The sequence below is a fragment of the Grus americana genome, chromosome 21 (genome assembly GCF_028858705.1).
Source record: "Grus americana isolate bGruAme1 chromosome 21, bGruAme1.mat, whole genome shotgun sequence".
In the NCBI taxonomy this organism is placed as follows: Eukaryota; Metazoa; Chordata; class Aves; order Gruiformes; family Gruidae; genus Grus; species Grus americana.
The window spans coordinates 9,263,257-9,279,046 of record NC_072872.1 but is presented as its reverse complement, the minus strand read 5'-3'; the positions used below and the strand labels follow the sequence as shown (position 1 = coordinate 9,279,046).

Below are 15,790 nucleotides of genomic sequence, written 5' to 3'. Positions count from 1 at the left end.
CCGAGTCTGGATCAAGCTGCAATCATTTTGTGCCCTCCCAAGGTACTCACCCAAGGTACCAGTGCAGAGACAGTTGTGTGTCCGAGGCTGTGGTTTGGTCTGGTGACTGTCCAGGATCTGCTGCACGAGCTGTTCCACCGAGAACCCTGAACTGCTGTTTCCATTGCTGCATGTCCACTTAATGCCATGAACTGCAAAAAGAACAGTAAAACTTCCTGTCAGAAGCTTTAAACACACGCCAGAAACCATCAAAAGCCACTCCAGAAGAACAGCAGAAACTTATTTCTGCTGCTTTTTGTCAGAACTGAAGGAGACCTATAAAAAACAACAGTAATGGTTATTGTTTTACTATTCTCTGCTCCCTGATATCCATAGGCTTCCAAATACAATTCCTGGATTAGGTACATACAGAGGGGGGGGGAAAAAAAACCCCTCAGAAGAATATCTTTCTCTCTTCCAGTTTGCTGTTACCGGTGGCTCTCTAAGCAGAAAATTTGTAAGGACTACCTGAATAAGTGCATGTAACCTTCATTAAAAACCTGAAAGCAACAAAATACTTGTGTTTCACTGAAGTAAAACAGTACAATTCCAAGGAGCATTTTACAATCTTTTTCTGTCTGATACAAAACCCAAATTGGTTAGTTTTATAATAAAACCAGCAGCAGTTTAACAGCAAATACAAACCTTTCGGCAGGTCTCCGTTGTCAGATCCTGGCTGGCAGCAGTGAAGACTGATTCATTTTTTGGGTGTCACTAATAGATACTGTGTGAGTTAATCCTCAGACTTGAACAACATTTTTAGTAATTTGGGAAAATGGACAGGAGGGTGACATTGCAGAACATGTTGCAAAATGAAGTTCTTGGGGACACTCTTGGCCTGTTGGCTATTTAAATAAGAATGCTAAACTGCGTGCACAGAAATTATTTGAATAAATGTTCCTTCTCAGAATTTTTTAGATGCAGAATTTCACGTAAAAGCAATAATCTCAACCTGACTTACAATGGAAATAGCATTTATGAAATATTTTCTCCGTAATAACTGACTCAACGCATCTTCTGTCTCCTTTAGTGTCTCTAAGCAATTTATATCTGCGTATTATTTATTTATCCTTTGTGTTCACTAGAGCTCACTTGCAGACTTTAGAAAGTGCTGGCTGGCGGCCGCATTAGTTCCAAGACGTCCCCATGCCTGGCAGCTCAGGCCTGAAGAGCTGCTTCTTTTCAGGAGCATCTTTGTCATACTCTAGCAAAGCAGGTTCCTTGCACATTGTATTCTAAAATCCTTAACCAGAATACACCAAATCAAAGTTAGAAGTCCCACAGACTTCAACTTTGTAGGATTAACTTCTAAATACAGAGATCCCTGTGTGGTGAAGGTCCTTGATGCGAGGTCATGAAATGCTGGCAACAGCACATCGAGCTGATAATCGCTATCCAGCCAGAAGTATCTGCAGACTCTGGAGCAACAAGCTGTAAGCTGCTTCACGCAGGAAGATCAGAAGCAAATGAGGGTGCGTCTATGACAGCTAATGACTGTTGCCAAAGAGGCAGGATATCACACCAATCTCCTATTCTCCTCTTCGATGCTGCTTGTTTGGTACGCCATAAGCAGGCAGTGGAACAGAGTTCCTGGATCTGCTCTGTGAAGCAGTTTTATTGCTTGCTTTATCACCTGTTGCTGTGTTGCCTCATCACCCACTGATGTTACTTTGCGTAAGAGCATCTCATCTTGGTCTAGTTTTATATTACAGAATTCATATTTTTATCGGCTGAGCTGGATAACTTGCAGAAATATTGTAAATAAGGTTTACAAGTATTCTTCCTCATATCACTATTTAAAGTGCTGCAGTTAGTTTAGTAATGAGTCCCCCTCTGCTTGCTTGACAACCACATTTATTGTTATTGTGCCCAACAGATTTTGCTTTCTAGTATGTTCACAATTTTGAATTTCCTCTTAACACTCAGTATCTGTTATTATGTCTAAGTTAAAGTTTATATATTCTTGCGGCTTTGATACCTCCACTCACATTTGTTTTATTATTCTAGGTACGTTATTCTGTCACATGTGATGTTATGCCTAACAACTGATGTTCAAATAGCAGTTTTGCAAAAAAATACATTGACAGTGAGATTAAAATGCAATAATGTATTTGGAATACTTTTGGCTATACTATATAAAGTTACTGAACTGTAATTATTACTGAGAAACTTTGCATTAAATTATTTCCAGTTACTTCAGAAATGCTCTACCAAAGAAGTGAGCTCACATACATGTTGCTATGTAGAGAAAGTCTATTTTCCAGCAGGATGCCCGAGTTTGCTCCCTACTGCTGCTACATCCAGTGATGAGCAGCATATTGCAGGGGACAAGTCTGGGAAGTGAATTGTGTCTCATGGTTTGTGTATTCACAATGATGGCTCTGAAGTCTGAATCAAGCTGTGAGCTGGAAGCTAAGAAATAATGGACAGCTTTATGGTTGGATACTTACAGTACTACGCCTATTATTTTCAGGTCCTCCCAGAATACCAAAGTCCTATCGTGGATCTATTGCTGCTGAGGAAAGGTCCTTCTCTAGCCTTGCTCCAGCTGATCCTAAAGGGCTCTGGCTTCAGCCTCTGTCCACAGGGTGTGACTCTTTTAGTGCTTCTGCTCCCCGTATGTTATGAAGGTTATAAAATAAAAAGCCAGTGAAGGGTGACAGATTGCAAAAAACAAATGTATGGATGCTTAATGCAAATTATCCACTATCTTGGCACATCCAATATGCAGATTTTCTCCCTCCCCCTTTCAAAAAAAAAAAAACAACTCCTGTGAGCTGGTGAGTTGTTAGTACTGAATACCAAATACTATCAAGATGGCTTTTAACATGTCACGCTTGGCTTCCTGACACATAATGAATCAGCAGGAAAGGAGACTTCTATAGGGAAGAAAGTGCACTGTGAAAGGAAGGTTAATAAAAAGCATACACACGCACTGTTCCTGTTTCTTAGTGGTTCAAAAAGTCAAACTACATCTGATTAGATACAGCCATAATGTAAGAAGACAAAAAAAAGATTGAAGCTTAACAGAAATTCTGGAAAGTATTATAATCTGGACTTCTGTTCAGACTCCTCCTACATTTCCTTATAATTTAGGATGAAAGCTGTGAACTGCTCCAAGACTTTCCAGTGATACCACAAATGGGTCTAAAAGCAGCTGCATTATAGCAGCAACATATTCCTTGCCACGCACAGTCTGCACAGTGCCTGTAGCACTGAGGCAGTGGAGCCAGGGAGAATGACTGGTATTTCACTGGGTGCTTGAAGAGAAGCGAGGCTGGAGGAAGGTCCACAATTCAGAGTGCTAATGCTGCTTCTAGCACAAATGCCTCCAACCTCTTTTTGTGAGCATGGGCTCACACCTTTCTTCTGTTTTGATGAAAAGACAATAAAAATGACCTTCCAATGTTGGCCCAGCAGCTCCTCATTCATTAGTGCTGTCAGGACTTTGTTTGACCATCATGAGCAAAGGAATGAAGAGTGATCTAGATTACCAGCAAAAAGGCAGCTCAGAAGCCAATGGAAACTTGCGTGCAGAAAAACAGGATTGTCCATGTTTCTTACACCTGCCTGGCTATTTCTGCCTTCTTCTGCTGCCACAAGTACTCAGTCCTCCATGATTACCAGGTCTGCAGTCCTCCAGTCTTGCAGTTTTCTTCCTCTTCCTCATCACCTCAAGCCTACCTTACTGTCTCACCTCCATTCTAGACCGACCACCACCAATGACTAAACCTCTGACCAGTTCCCTCTCTATGGTTTCCCCCACCCTAAGTAAAACTTGTCCTTAAAATACCTTCCCACATTTAAATCTGGTAATTTCACCCTGAGTGCTCTTCAACATTCCTCTTTGCCACTTCATCCATTTTACGCAACAAAGATTACATCTCCCACATGAAATGGAGAAGTTGGATAGACTGACAAAGCTAGAGTGTTTGGAATAATCAAGGTCATGTTTCTGTTTGCCTCTCCCTCTTGATGCATCTCAGACAGCCCTTGTGTGAGAGTCCTGCCCTCAGCTGCTCCTGATCAACACAAAATGCTTTAAAAAAAAAATCCTACAAGCATTGACCATAGCAGGAGCAGGTCCTTTGGCCCACCATCCTGCTGATGGGAATGAAAGCCCGCCTTGCTTCCTGCATCCCACTCCACCAACTGTTGACACCAGGAGGCTGTTTCCATGGCAATGGTCAATTGAAAAAGGCAGCCTTGTCCCTTCAATTTTCACCGTGTTGGTGTTGACAGAAGTAAAGGCCTTGCTCTGATTTCTCAGTTCAGCTGGAGGAGATTTCCATTAGATTTATCATTTCTCATCTGGATGCCCACACACAATTCAGCTTTGATTTTCCAGCCCTGCACTTCCACTCATTATTGGTTATGAAGGAAAGATTTCCTGAGTCTTGCTGCTAGGGATGCAGGCAGGGAAGATCACCACGTGCATTTACTGTTTCTTCATGATGCTTCACAAATTTTAACATCTTTGTAAGGGCTTATACAGATGTTTCACTCTCAGCCATTCTTTAAAGAGAAGTCTTTCTTCCAAAATTAGACCTTTCCTTAAAGCTTTGCTCAGATGCAACAGGATGCTTAATAGCAAGTGGGAAGTACTTGTGGTTCAGTTGCCCTCAGAGGGGACCATTGGGACCCAACTCTTCTGAAGCTGCTTAGAGCAAGACTTCTGCGTCTTTTATTTACAGCTAAAGGAATTTTTACTTACGGGCACCTGAAGTTCAAGGCTGCTCACACATGAAAGAGCAGTGCTTAAGCTAACTCTCTCAAACCGTTCTCCCAGGCCACCTATGTGGTACTCACCTATAATAAAAAGCAGATTGTGCTAGCTCTTGCCTTTGACAATGTTCATCAGGACGAAGCTGCTATCGCTGGGCTGCTCCCTTCCACAAGACTTGTCATTTCTGATCTGCTTTGCTAGGCAGCCCCGCTATAGAATTCTAGAACTGCATGGAGCGTAATTAGAGAGCGAAGGTGCTCATCCCCGACCGCATTTCAGCGTAGGTGGTACCAGAAGCTCCACAGACCAACGGTCCCACGCCGCGGGGGACGCGGGCACAGCCGTGACTACTCGTCCAGCCCGCCACTGCTGCCGAAACTCCGCTTCCATCAGCGGCGAGCTCCCTCCGCCGCCCGCTCCTCAAGGGCATCACGGCCCTGCCGGGTTCGGGATCGGGACCCGGCCGGTGGCCGCCCCGCGCCGCCAGGTGGCGCCAGCGGATAAGGAACGGGCGGCGGCGGCGTCCCGGGACCCGGGGGAGCAAATCCCGCTGCCCGCCCCGGGCACCCGCGGGGCGCCGGCCAGGCCTGCCTCCTTTTTTTTATTTTTTAAATTTTTTTACATTTTTGTGTTTTAAAAAGTTTTTGGGTTGTGGGGTTTTTTTTGTTTTTTGTTTTTTTTTTTTTTTTTTTGCGCAAAAATCTTGGTGACTTTGGGGAAAAATTCTTCATAAGCACCGTGGATGAGAAAATCCGGCTCTTCCAGCTCTTCTGTTGGGTTCCAGCTCTGCCGGTGGCATGACCCTGGCCTGGTCTCTATGGCTTCACCACAGGCCTCGTTGGGTGGTCAGAAGCCACCCTAACCACATGGACAATTATTATTATTATTTAACATCTTGGTAGAGCTGCCAGGAAAAGGGGACCGCCACCTGAGTAGATGCTCTAGCACCGAGTCTGACAATTACTACAGCTGAATGTTGAGAGGGGAGAGAAAATACTAGGAAAGAATGGAAAATAAAGGCTGGTGTGCCCATGTAATTGCTGCATCTGGTTTAAGATCCAACTTTCAGGGGGACAGGAAACTATTTGGTTTAGCTTCCCCCAAATTAATTTTCATTACTGCTTAGCAGTCCGGTTGACACTGGATTACTGTCAACACTCAATTTCAGCTAGCAGGACTATTTCACTGTGGTATCTCCAAATGCAGCTGAAAGACTGCCCAGAGCACCAGGTGAAAAACAGTTGCTAATTCTGTTCTTTCGGCAAAGTAGAACTTTCTACAGTAGGTAAGACTGAGCCGCAAGGGAAACCATGTTTCCAAAGGAGCAGCCCATACAGGCATTTGAACAAGCACCTCTGGGGATATAACGGCCACCACAGATCTAAGAGGGAGGGGAAAGGTGCAATTCTAGCACGTCACCGATGTTTAGAGCACTGCACCTGCAGTAACTACAGGGACAAGAGATGCGCCTGGGTGAGAAGATGAGAAAGGTGGCTGATACTGGCTATGCAGCTGATGCGAGTGGGAGGTACCCAAAAGTCTAAGTGGCCAGGGGATATGAGAACCTATCTAGCACCTACTATTGCATTCTCTTTTTAATAAACAAAAAAAACCAAAACACAACCAATTACAGTAACATGTAAGTACTATTCCAGCAACACTGACCCAAACTCTTTTAAAGAATCCAAGGTACTTTTCATGTGGAGGTCGGATGGAACTAAGGTGGCAAGCTTCAGTTTCCATTGAAGGTCACTTTGTAGCTCTGACAAACCGGTTGGGGAATGGTAAAAATGGTCCCACATAGCATTTTTCTACAACTGATCTTTTAAGATTAAAAAACCCCTTAAACACAACTGCTGAAATTGAATAGAAATTTAAGTCAAGATGAAAATACCCAACAACTCAATTCTCCAAACCGCATTAATGCCAATTACTGTTATTTCAACTTCATTCTGGGCTACAAACGTTTAATGCCCTCTCCAGTTGTGACGACACAGGGATGCAGTTGCAGGTCACCTCCAAGAGCCCCAGATAATTTCATTTTCACAGAGAACTGGTCACTCCAGGGAGAGGCAAGAGCTGCCTATGCCCACAGGTATTAAGTCTGAGGGGTGCCATGTGAAACCTCCAGTTTCCCCAGCTGTGGCTGCATGCAGGTGGCACAAGCAGGAGCAATCAGTTTCCATGCAGCAGAGGAATGAAAAAGGTTTCCCCTCCCCCTGAAAGAAAGATAGCTCTTAATTATAGTGGACCTGAAACAAGGATTGCAACATAGCACCAGCTGTGAGCTTGTAACTCACACTTTGCCAGCTGAGGGATGAGAAAGCCAAAAGGGGATGATTTGGAGAAACCCCCAACATGAGCTGGCCCACAATTTGCTGATCATATGGAGTTTATATACAGAATTCTGCTGTGCTGGATTCTGCCACTGCATTTTGCTTTCACCACCAGATGCCTCTAAGGACATCTGCTAATCTGTGCAGAGAAATCTCAAAGCAAGAGTACAACGGGGCACAAGGGGGGGGGGGGATTGAAAGCAATGCCAAATTGAGGCCCATTCTTCATACCAGGCATCCTGAAATGACTTACAGGTGTCTCAGACAACATTCCCACAGAATTTTCATCTATTATCGCTATTCATTTTGCGCAAATGTCCCAAAAGGTTGCATTCATACAGAAGCAACACACAACAACCCTTTTGATTCAGCAACCAGTCGGGACGCTGCCAACAGTCAGATTATTACAGGTCCGCCATCAGCAGTAGGATGTTTCAGTGGAAGCTTGAGAGCCCTCCCTGACCACACTTACACCTCTAAGACAAGGTGCTTCATCTCCTTGCCTGGAAGGAGACAGGAACCATTCTGCTGGAGGTCACAAATAGTGTATCTGGCCCTTCCAGGCTTGTCTGCTTCAGCCTCAAGGACTGCCAAACTGAGGTCTGACAAGCCAGTGACAGTGTCCAGATGGACAATCAGGAGGTCATGCATGTCCCACCATGAAGGCAGGTGACAAATATATCAGAACAAAACCAAAAGTCCAAAGCCACGACAACTGAAGTCAGGCTGATTAATTAATTTACAGTGTCAACTCAGTTGAAGATTTTGAAAAAAACCCCAAATCCTCAGAGCATCTGCAGTGAGTATTTACCTTTCATGGATGTTTAGATGGGTTAATTTTAGTCTCTTAATTAGTTCACAGACCAGCTACGTTAGAACAAGTTACCTGTGTTTCTATAAAGCTCTCAGAGCTGTATGGCCACCCCAAAAAGGTATTTTTTTCATCCATAACCACCAGCGCAAGCACGGCCACAGCATTAGGAAAGACCATCTCTGAAGCCAGTAGAGAAGCTCTGGGTTTGCAGATGTCTCCTTCAAGACCAGGACAGGAGGAGCCAGCCCACAGCAGCCTGGACCTCAGCACACTGAGGAGGTGACGCAGTCTGGCACCCAGAGCCCGTGTCCCTCCCGGATGCCTGCTGAACACTTGCTGAAGCCTGGACTGACTTTGGGACGATGCAGCAGGGAAGGAAGAGGGAGCTGAGTGAATTATGGATGCAAGAAATGTGAGCAAACTCCCTGGTCATCCCAGTCAGGGTCTCTACATTTCAGGAAAAACAGTTTGATGTATTTGTCTGGCTCGGACTCTCAGACCAATGCCTCTCTCCCTGCCAACCATCTGCCACATCACTTTTAGTTCACCAGGCATATACCGCCAAGAGAACATGCTCCCAGCCTTTGGATGCCACACCACTGACTCTCTGCTATCCTAGATTCTGATATAAAAGCTTTAATACCTGTCAGAGGTCAAAAGCTTTAATACCCGACTCCAGTCCTGGCTGAGTAGGACTTGAACGAACAGCACTTGTTCTCAGCAAGTCAAGAACTGGACGCTGTCACTAGTCTCTGACCAGGAAGAGGCATTTTCCCCAAAGGCAGAACTAGTATCAGCTTCTCCTCCTAATTCTGAATGACAGCAGTGGTCTGAAACAGGATGCAAAAACCTTCCTGCAGGTACAGCACTTGCCCTTGGACCTCCACGCACTCCCTGGCTGTATCACCACTAACTTGTCTTAAACACGAAATTCTTATGAAAAATGGCAACCAGGAACACAAAAGAATCAACAAAAACCTCATACAGCTTCCAAGTCCAAAGGAATAAAACTCGATGGCCTGCAACACGGAACTGGTAAAAGGGTGAGACTGCCACTTCACCAGTGACACCACACACAATGCTTTGTCATTGACAAATCCGCTTTAGGGCAGAGAAATTTGGAAACATCGGGCAATCAAACTGTGAAGTCTGTGAAAGAATGTGATTAATGCAAAAATGTGATGAAACTAATGTGCTTGGCTCCAGAATTTCATGGCACACCCAATACTGGAACCAAATCTGATGGCTTCTTGGCGAGCAGTGCCCCTCTGTGTTCCCTGAACACGGTTATCCATGTCCTCTTTGTTTTCTAGGTCTGATCAGAATCTAAAGCTTTTATTTTAGCTACATTTCCAAGGATGCGTTTCCCAGGATATGTACCCATAAAGAGAGACGTGTACACGCATATATACTCTGAATAATTGTGCAGAATTTCACTCTTCCCTCCTGAGACATAAAAGAGCCAAGTGTTATTAAATTTACAGCGAGTTTGTTGTAGTTTTCACATAATTTTCTTGATGCACTGCAGATTTTTTAACAGGCTGCCACTTCTTCTCCTGTTTAATGTTAAAGTACTTGTCCAGTCTCAGCTACACCTTCAACATCTTGGATTTCAGTCTAAGGTTATCAGTCCCAGGGGCAATATTCTCTTTAGCAAATGTGTCACTTCCTTCTCTTCTGCTTGTCTTCTGCCCTCCAACTTTGCGTGGAAAAGGAATACGTGGGCCTGCAGAGCTCGGGATGCAACAAAGGAGCAGTGCAAACTTAGATTACTAACGCTGCAGTCAGCATGAGGCTGATCTTTCGCTGATGGCTGAGACACATCAGAACGCACTCCGCGGCTGTGACCTCTAATTATGGAAAGCCGGGCACGACACCAGCATCCGACCGGAGGCAGGGGTGAGGGAGAAAAGCAGACCTGGTATTTGTTGACTCAGATGCAAGCACCTAGATTTGGTATTGTGGCTCCTGCAGTTAATTTTCTCTTGCTTACAGACCCACATTACACCTAAACTTTCTATCATTGCAAAAAGGTGTTTGTGTGCACATTGGGATGTGTTCTCCAGAGAAAGACATACAACGTAACTGTGATGTGAAAGAAAACAGACTCCGGGGCAAATGCAGAGAACTCCAGAGCTGCCTGTTTGCAGAGCAAACTTCCCGATCTCTCTGCACACCAAAGCAGCCTTCTCTTTAGGCTGCAAAGTTTAGAAGGTGGTAAGCAATACCCACCCTGAAACGCTCAGCTCCACGGAGCCCACCTGTAAACAAGAGCAACCCATTCCGATCTGACACTGAACCACACCAACATGGAGTGCCCTTGGGGGAAACCTACCTGTCAATACTGCAACAGCTCTCTGCGACCGAGGAGGTGCCTATACACGGCGCTTGAAAACGCAAGACCGTAGGTACAATTTTTTCCCCCCAGTGCACAGAGAGGACCTTTTTTGGGATAGGACCTTTTCGGGGACGGTCTGGGCAGTTCTCATACTATGCATCCTAGAAGCACTGAATATCAGGAAGAAGGAAAGTGCATGCAGATGCAAGTTTAGTTTGACAGTGACAAATGACTCCTTTGCAGGGAAGGTTGGTGGCAGTGAGAGACATCATACTCTAAATTAACCCTTCGTAAAGCAAAAGGGCAAAAGCGCCTGCCTCCAGATACTCACACATCGGTTTGAGCTGTCCGATGAGTTCCTCCTTTGTCCACTTTGCCCATTCCTTCTTGTCTGTGTTTATTGAGCACAAGATGGGCCCACACGGTTTCCCACAGTCCTCGATGGCAGGGACGTTCAGGTAGTGCACCAACACGATGTCTGGGTTCTGCGGGAAGAGCAGAGTGAAAGTTATGTCTTTGGGCCTCTCCCCCTGCTAAGGGCTCTCTGCATTTACCTTCCTAATCAAAACTATGTCAGAAAGCATCATAATGAGATCCCAGTATGCACCAGATTTCCCTGAGATCGAAGCTGTTCTTTAAAAGAGGCAGCAAAAGGTGAGGCACAACAGTTTGCACGGAGTTTCCCCCCCGCCCCGAGTGCCCTTTGCTTGCAACTCTCCTGCTCCCCTTGTGTGGTCAGGGTGATTCTTTCTGCCAGCCTGTACAACACTGAATACTTGCAAGAGTCCCACGAACACCAGTTGCAACACACATCAGGCCATTTACTTTGGTTTAAGGGACCTGCGGTCTGTTTGATCCAATGTTTTCATCAGTTCTGGTCCACATCAGGCTATTCAAATATACTGAAATTCACCTGAGCATGTAGGCAACAGCCATGCTTTCTGCATGGCAGCAGAGAGAGGGAAGAGCAAGGGAGGCTCACAAACAGTATTAGAGTGCCCCAAGGACAGGCTCTTTTCAGACAAGCTTGAATTTTCTTGTCTTTTGAAGATCTTGCAGCTTTACAACAAAAGCAGCGAGCTACAGAAGTCAGGACTGGAAGAGGCTGTGTCCGTTGCAGAACGGCTGCAGAACAACCGCAAGGTGCTTGCTCCCGAGGGCTGTTCAATGCTCCCCTCTCTCCCCGTGCACCTTCTCACAGGGGCTGAGAGAGGGGATGCAACGCCGCTTTGACGCACTGCAGCGCCGTCCCACTGACACGGGCGCTTCAAGCGGGGAGCTGAGCAGTGTGTTACCACCCTGCGAGTAAATGAATCATCTTAACAACAGCAACAATTCCGCTAGTTTCCCAACAGCATCCCAGGGAGATTGTACAATAGATAATAACAAGATTGAGAAGCTGATTTCTTTCCCTTAAGTCATTTACTCCTAAGTTCACAAACTTTAATGACTGCTTTGGAATTATTTATAAAAATAAATAGGATAATGGTGTAATTAAAACTCTAATGTTTCATTAATGCTGTTAGAGCCCTGTTCCGAGTGGGAGAGTGAGCACAAGCCATCATTCGTTTGCAAAGGTTGTGCTAATGGGAGCACTTGCTTATGAAACCCGCGGAGGGCTGGAGCAGCACGTGGATGCCTGCACTGAGGAAAGACCAGCTGAAGGTAACTTCTGACCGGCAAAACACAGCACTGAGGCCAGGCATGGTGTGCCAGGCAGCTGCACCTGGAGCCAGCCCGGGGCAGGAGCAGGACACTGCTCACCACTGCCGGGTGCGGGGGTGACCGTGCACCCCCTCATGCACCCTGCATGTGGGGAGCATCTGGCACGTCCCTGAGACGAGAGGGGAGCTGGTCACGTCTCGCAGATCCTCAAGGCTTGCCAAGATGGTGCTGGCAGCTGAAAGGCCACCCCTTCACGTGGTGACCGCGTACAGCAGCGTGACAAGCAGCCCCGCAGAGCGTGCCCTTCCTCCATCTGCATCCCCTTGCGGGCTGGTACTCAGCAGGGCTCCAGTAACCAGATGTGTCCCTCTGCCTGGAGGAGCAGCTCTCAAGTTAGGAAGATGTGCAAGCAGGAACTTGCATTCCCCCCCCCGCCCCGTTGATGAAAACTGCAAGTAGGGGATTTTTAGTGAAGATTCTGCTAGATTGTATGAAATTCTTGCAGCCTGTGTTAAAAAGAGTTGCATTGCACAGGGAAGAGGCAAGGAAATCTAGTAAGGAACTGCCAACAACTTATTTTGGAGCAGTTTTGAAAAGTGCTGAAGCAAAGAAAACCACTGGCTCTTTTATTCCTGAGATTCTCCTGGAGACAAACGATTGGACCTTTTATGTTCAATTTTCATACGTTCAAAACCTTCACATCTTCTGCCTCAGATGAGAGACAGCCAGAGCAGGACACATTAAAACACCATATCCTCTTTCCACACCGCAATGCAAACCCTCAGGTCATCACGCAAAAAGGAGCCGTATTTTCCTTTCAGCCTTCCTGTTTTACCCTTCAAAGGCGATGGAGGGGACAGCCGGGGCTCCTGGGGAATTAGCAGGGTGGCCGAGCCGTTTCCAACAAGAGCGGATGGTGCTGCTCAGGACTGGGGAGGTCTGAAACATTATGGTTCTCATACGTAATTCAGAAAAGATTCAGATAATAAAAATGATTACCTATACACCCAAATAGTCTCCATCAGGTAATGTAATTAGTGATTTAGATGATGAAGTAATAAAAAGTAACATGCTTCAGAGATTTCATGCAGAGACACCTCTTCCTCTCAGAGAGGTTTCAAAGAAGAGAGCAAGGACACGCTGCTGCAGCAGCATTGGGCGACTTGGCACTTCTGCAGATGCTTCTTCCTTCATTTTGGATAAACTGTATTTTTCACTGCCTGATAGTGACTGTGGGTCATCAGCCAAGTCAGGTCGACAGGGCTTCCTGGCTTCATTGCAGCAGAAGCGAGTGGACTGGCACTGGATTTCATCCTTTTTACAGATAAACTAAACAGAAAACCAACAGATTTGTTCCTTATGTCTACATCTAAAAGTTGACCTCAGATTGGTAAGTCTCATGAATGCCAATCTACATCGTAAACTGAAATGTTTTGATGCAAAGTAAGAGAATAGGTTTCAGAAAACTCTAAATCAGCAAAGAATCACTATTTCTTTATGGAGACATACCGGTAGCACACGAGAGACGTGAAAGACTAAGAGAAAAATGAGAAATGTAACTTCCATGCAGGAAGTGTGCCAGGACACCGGACGCGCCACGGCAGCAGCCCTTCCCTTGGGCAGCAGGGAGGTCCTACAGGGAGCCCCGGACTGGGCTGCAGACGACTCTGGAAACGTGCCCGTCTGAAAGCTGCCCATAATTTCAATGCCCAGAGCCTCTACAGAGCTGCTACGCTTCCCATGCATCCAAGTCAAAGTTGCTGCCATCTGCCCTTGACCTGGGCAAGTCTCCTCGACACGCTGCACCAGAGCCATCTAATCCGCCTCCTCAGCAGAGTCTCCTTCAGGTGGTGGACAAATTTGTTCCAGTATCCCTGGTAAGCAGGGGGCGGCGCAAGAAGTGGTTAAAAAAAAAAAAAACACAAAAAACCCCAAACAAAAAACCCAACAACAAAAAACCAACCCACAAAAAGCTGTTAGCTTTGATAAAGAAAAATGCAGCTGCAACATCTGTCTGACTCTTGTTTGCAGCTTCATCAGCACTAAGTGGTCAATAAATCAGACTGGCACGGCGTTATGTTTCTTCCATGGCTTAACCATTAATCTAGTGCAGTTCCCATGAAAAATGAAGGAGAAAAACTATGCAATAGTGAAAATGTATACATTATCCAGAAAATAATAATAGCCTGTAATGGTGCTGCAGACCTCCCTCCCAGCATGATTGCTGGAGCAGCAATGCAGCCTCCCTGTGCTACCCACTACACGCTATTTAAATTAACCAAGTAAATCAGCTATTGTTTATTCCACCAGCCCACTCCGTGTTTATATTTTTCACATTAGCAGAAACACAAAGCTGAAACAGCTCCCCAATTCTGGCAGGCAGGGAGGGCAGAAAAGCAAAGAAAAGCACGGCCAGCCTGTGAAGGGCTGATTAATGCTCAGACGAAGGAATGACAGGTACCACCAGCGCTCCAAGTCGGCAGGGCCGCAAGGGAAACCTTTCTTTCATTTCAGCAGCTGCTTTTGCTTGCTTTTTACTACCCAAAGTCAGTCCTCCACACAAGGGGAAGTCTCCCTTCTGAGGCAGAGAAAGATAATCACAAAAGCCTCCCCCCTTCTTGCTGTCCACATCCCAAAGCAAGCTTTTTTTTGGTTCTGTTCTTTTTTTTAAAAGCAAAAATCAAAAGCCATTTCTGGCCAGCTTTCAGCTGCTCAGCAATGGCAATCAGCTCAAGGCTAAATCTCACTAGCAGGGGCTTCCAAATCACCGATGACCACAGCTGAAGATATTTTATTTGGACAAAAACCTCCGAGCTGAAAGTTTTGCATTCGTACTCCCTGCTAGAAAGATGAAAGGAAATAAATCATCCTCAGGGATGATGAGCATCAGTGAATTTAATCCTGGCCACCCTGCAAGGAAATTATCCCCAAATACAGCCCTGGGCCCCAGGAGCAATAGCCATTAGCTCTGCTCCACTATGTGTCCAGTCTCCCTGGCTTTTGCCAGGTACTCACGTTATTTCTGCTATGTCAAACTCAAAGTACTATGCATTATTGAAAATGTGGAAGGTGAAACCAGCCTTTTCCAGCCCTAATGGATAAACCACGAAGCAAAAGGGCAGAAGGAGCAGAGAAGCGTGGCAGGGGGATGCAGAGGCAGCTCCTGTGCCTCCCTTCCCCCCTTTCACCTCCGAAATCATGAAAAAGGTTTTTTTCTTTTATGACAGCTATTCATTCATGAGGTTTATTTTGTATTCTTCAAGCCATCAAAAAGGTTAAAAACGAATCTCAGCTTTCTGGGAACATAATTCACATCCATCTCTGTAGGGTGAATGGATTAATACCTAACAGATTATCATCCAGAAAAAGAAACAATGCAAAAAGGTTTCTGCAGTTTTGAGAGGCTGCCATTACATGGTGCTTCAGCACCCACAGGTAACTGGGAGACAGGTACTGGAATTGTCCGTGTATCATTGATGTATTATCTAAAAACCAACCAAGGAATGAAACTATTCTCAGACATACAGAGGTGTGGAAGATAGAAACTGCTGTAAATAGCAGAAAAGTATCTAGAGGGTTTCCCCTGCTTTTTTAATGGTTTGAGGGTGGAGCCTGGAATACCTGAAGTACAAGGCACAAATACACAACACAGACACAGAAGTGGTGGGATTTTTTTCCTTTCCAGAGACTAAATGCTAGCTTTGGACAAGATTTGCTGGGTTTCAAACCCAGCAATTTCTTTATCGTTGTACTAATTTCTAATTGAGGTCACGCTACAGAAGGCAACCTGGTAGCTGATACATTAGAATATATTAATCTTTCACACTAACAGTAAAAACCAAAAAGTCTAACTTGACTTTAAATGCACAACC

The 15,790-nt window shown here is 45.5% G+C and overlaps 1 protein-coding gene across 10 annotated transcripts in view; it reads right to left on the bottom strand.

Annotated features, from left to right (window-relative positions):
* The window catches only part of CAMTA1 (calmodulin binding transcription activator 1), a 299,381-nt gene that overhangs the window by 52,656 nt on the left and 230,935 nt on the right, over positions 1-15,790 (bottom strand). For all 10 annotated transcript variants that reach the window (XR_008580122.1, XM_054849895.1, XM_054849894.1 and 7 more), the window contains 2 exons: positions 10,585-10,738; positions 51-191 (listed from right to left, as the gene is read on the bottom strand). Coding sequence is in view for 9 of the 10 variants with exons in the window: in XM_054849895.1 (XP_054705870.1) it covers positions 51-191; positions 10,585-10,738 (295 nt within the window). In the remaining variant the exon portion in view is untranslated. The remainder of the gene's footprint in view (positions 1-50; positions 192-10,584; positions 10,739-15,790) is intronic.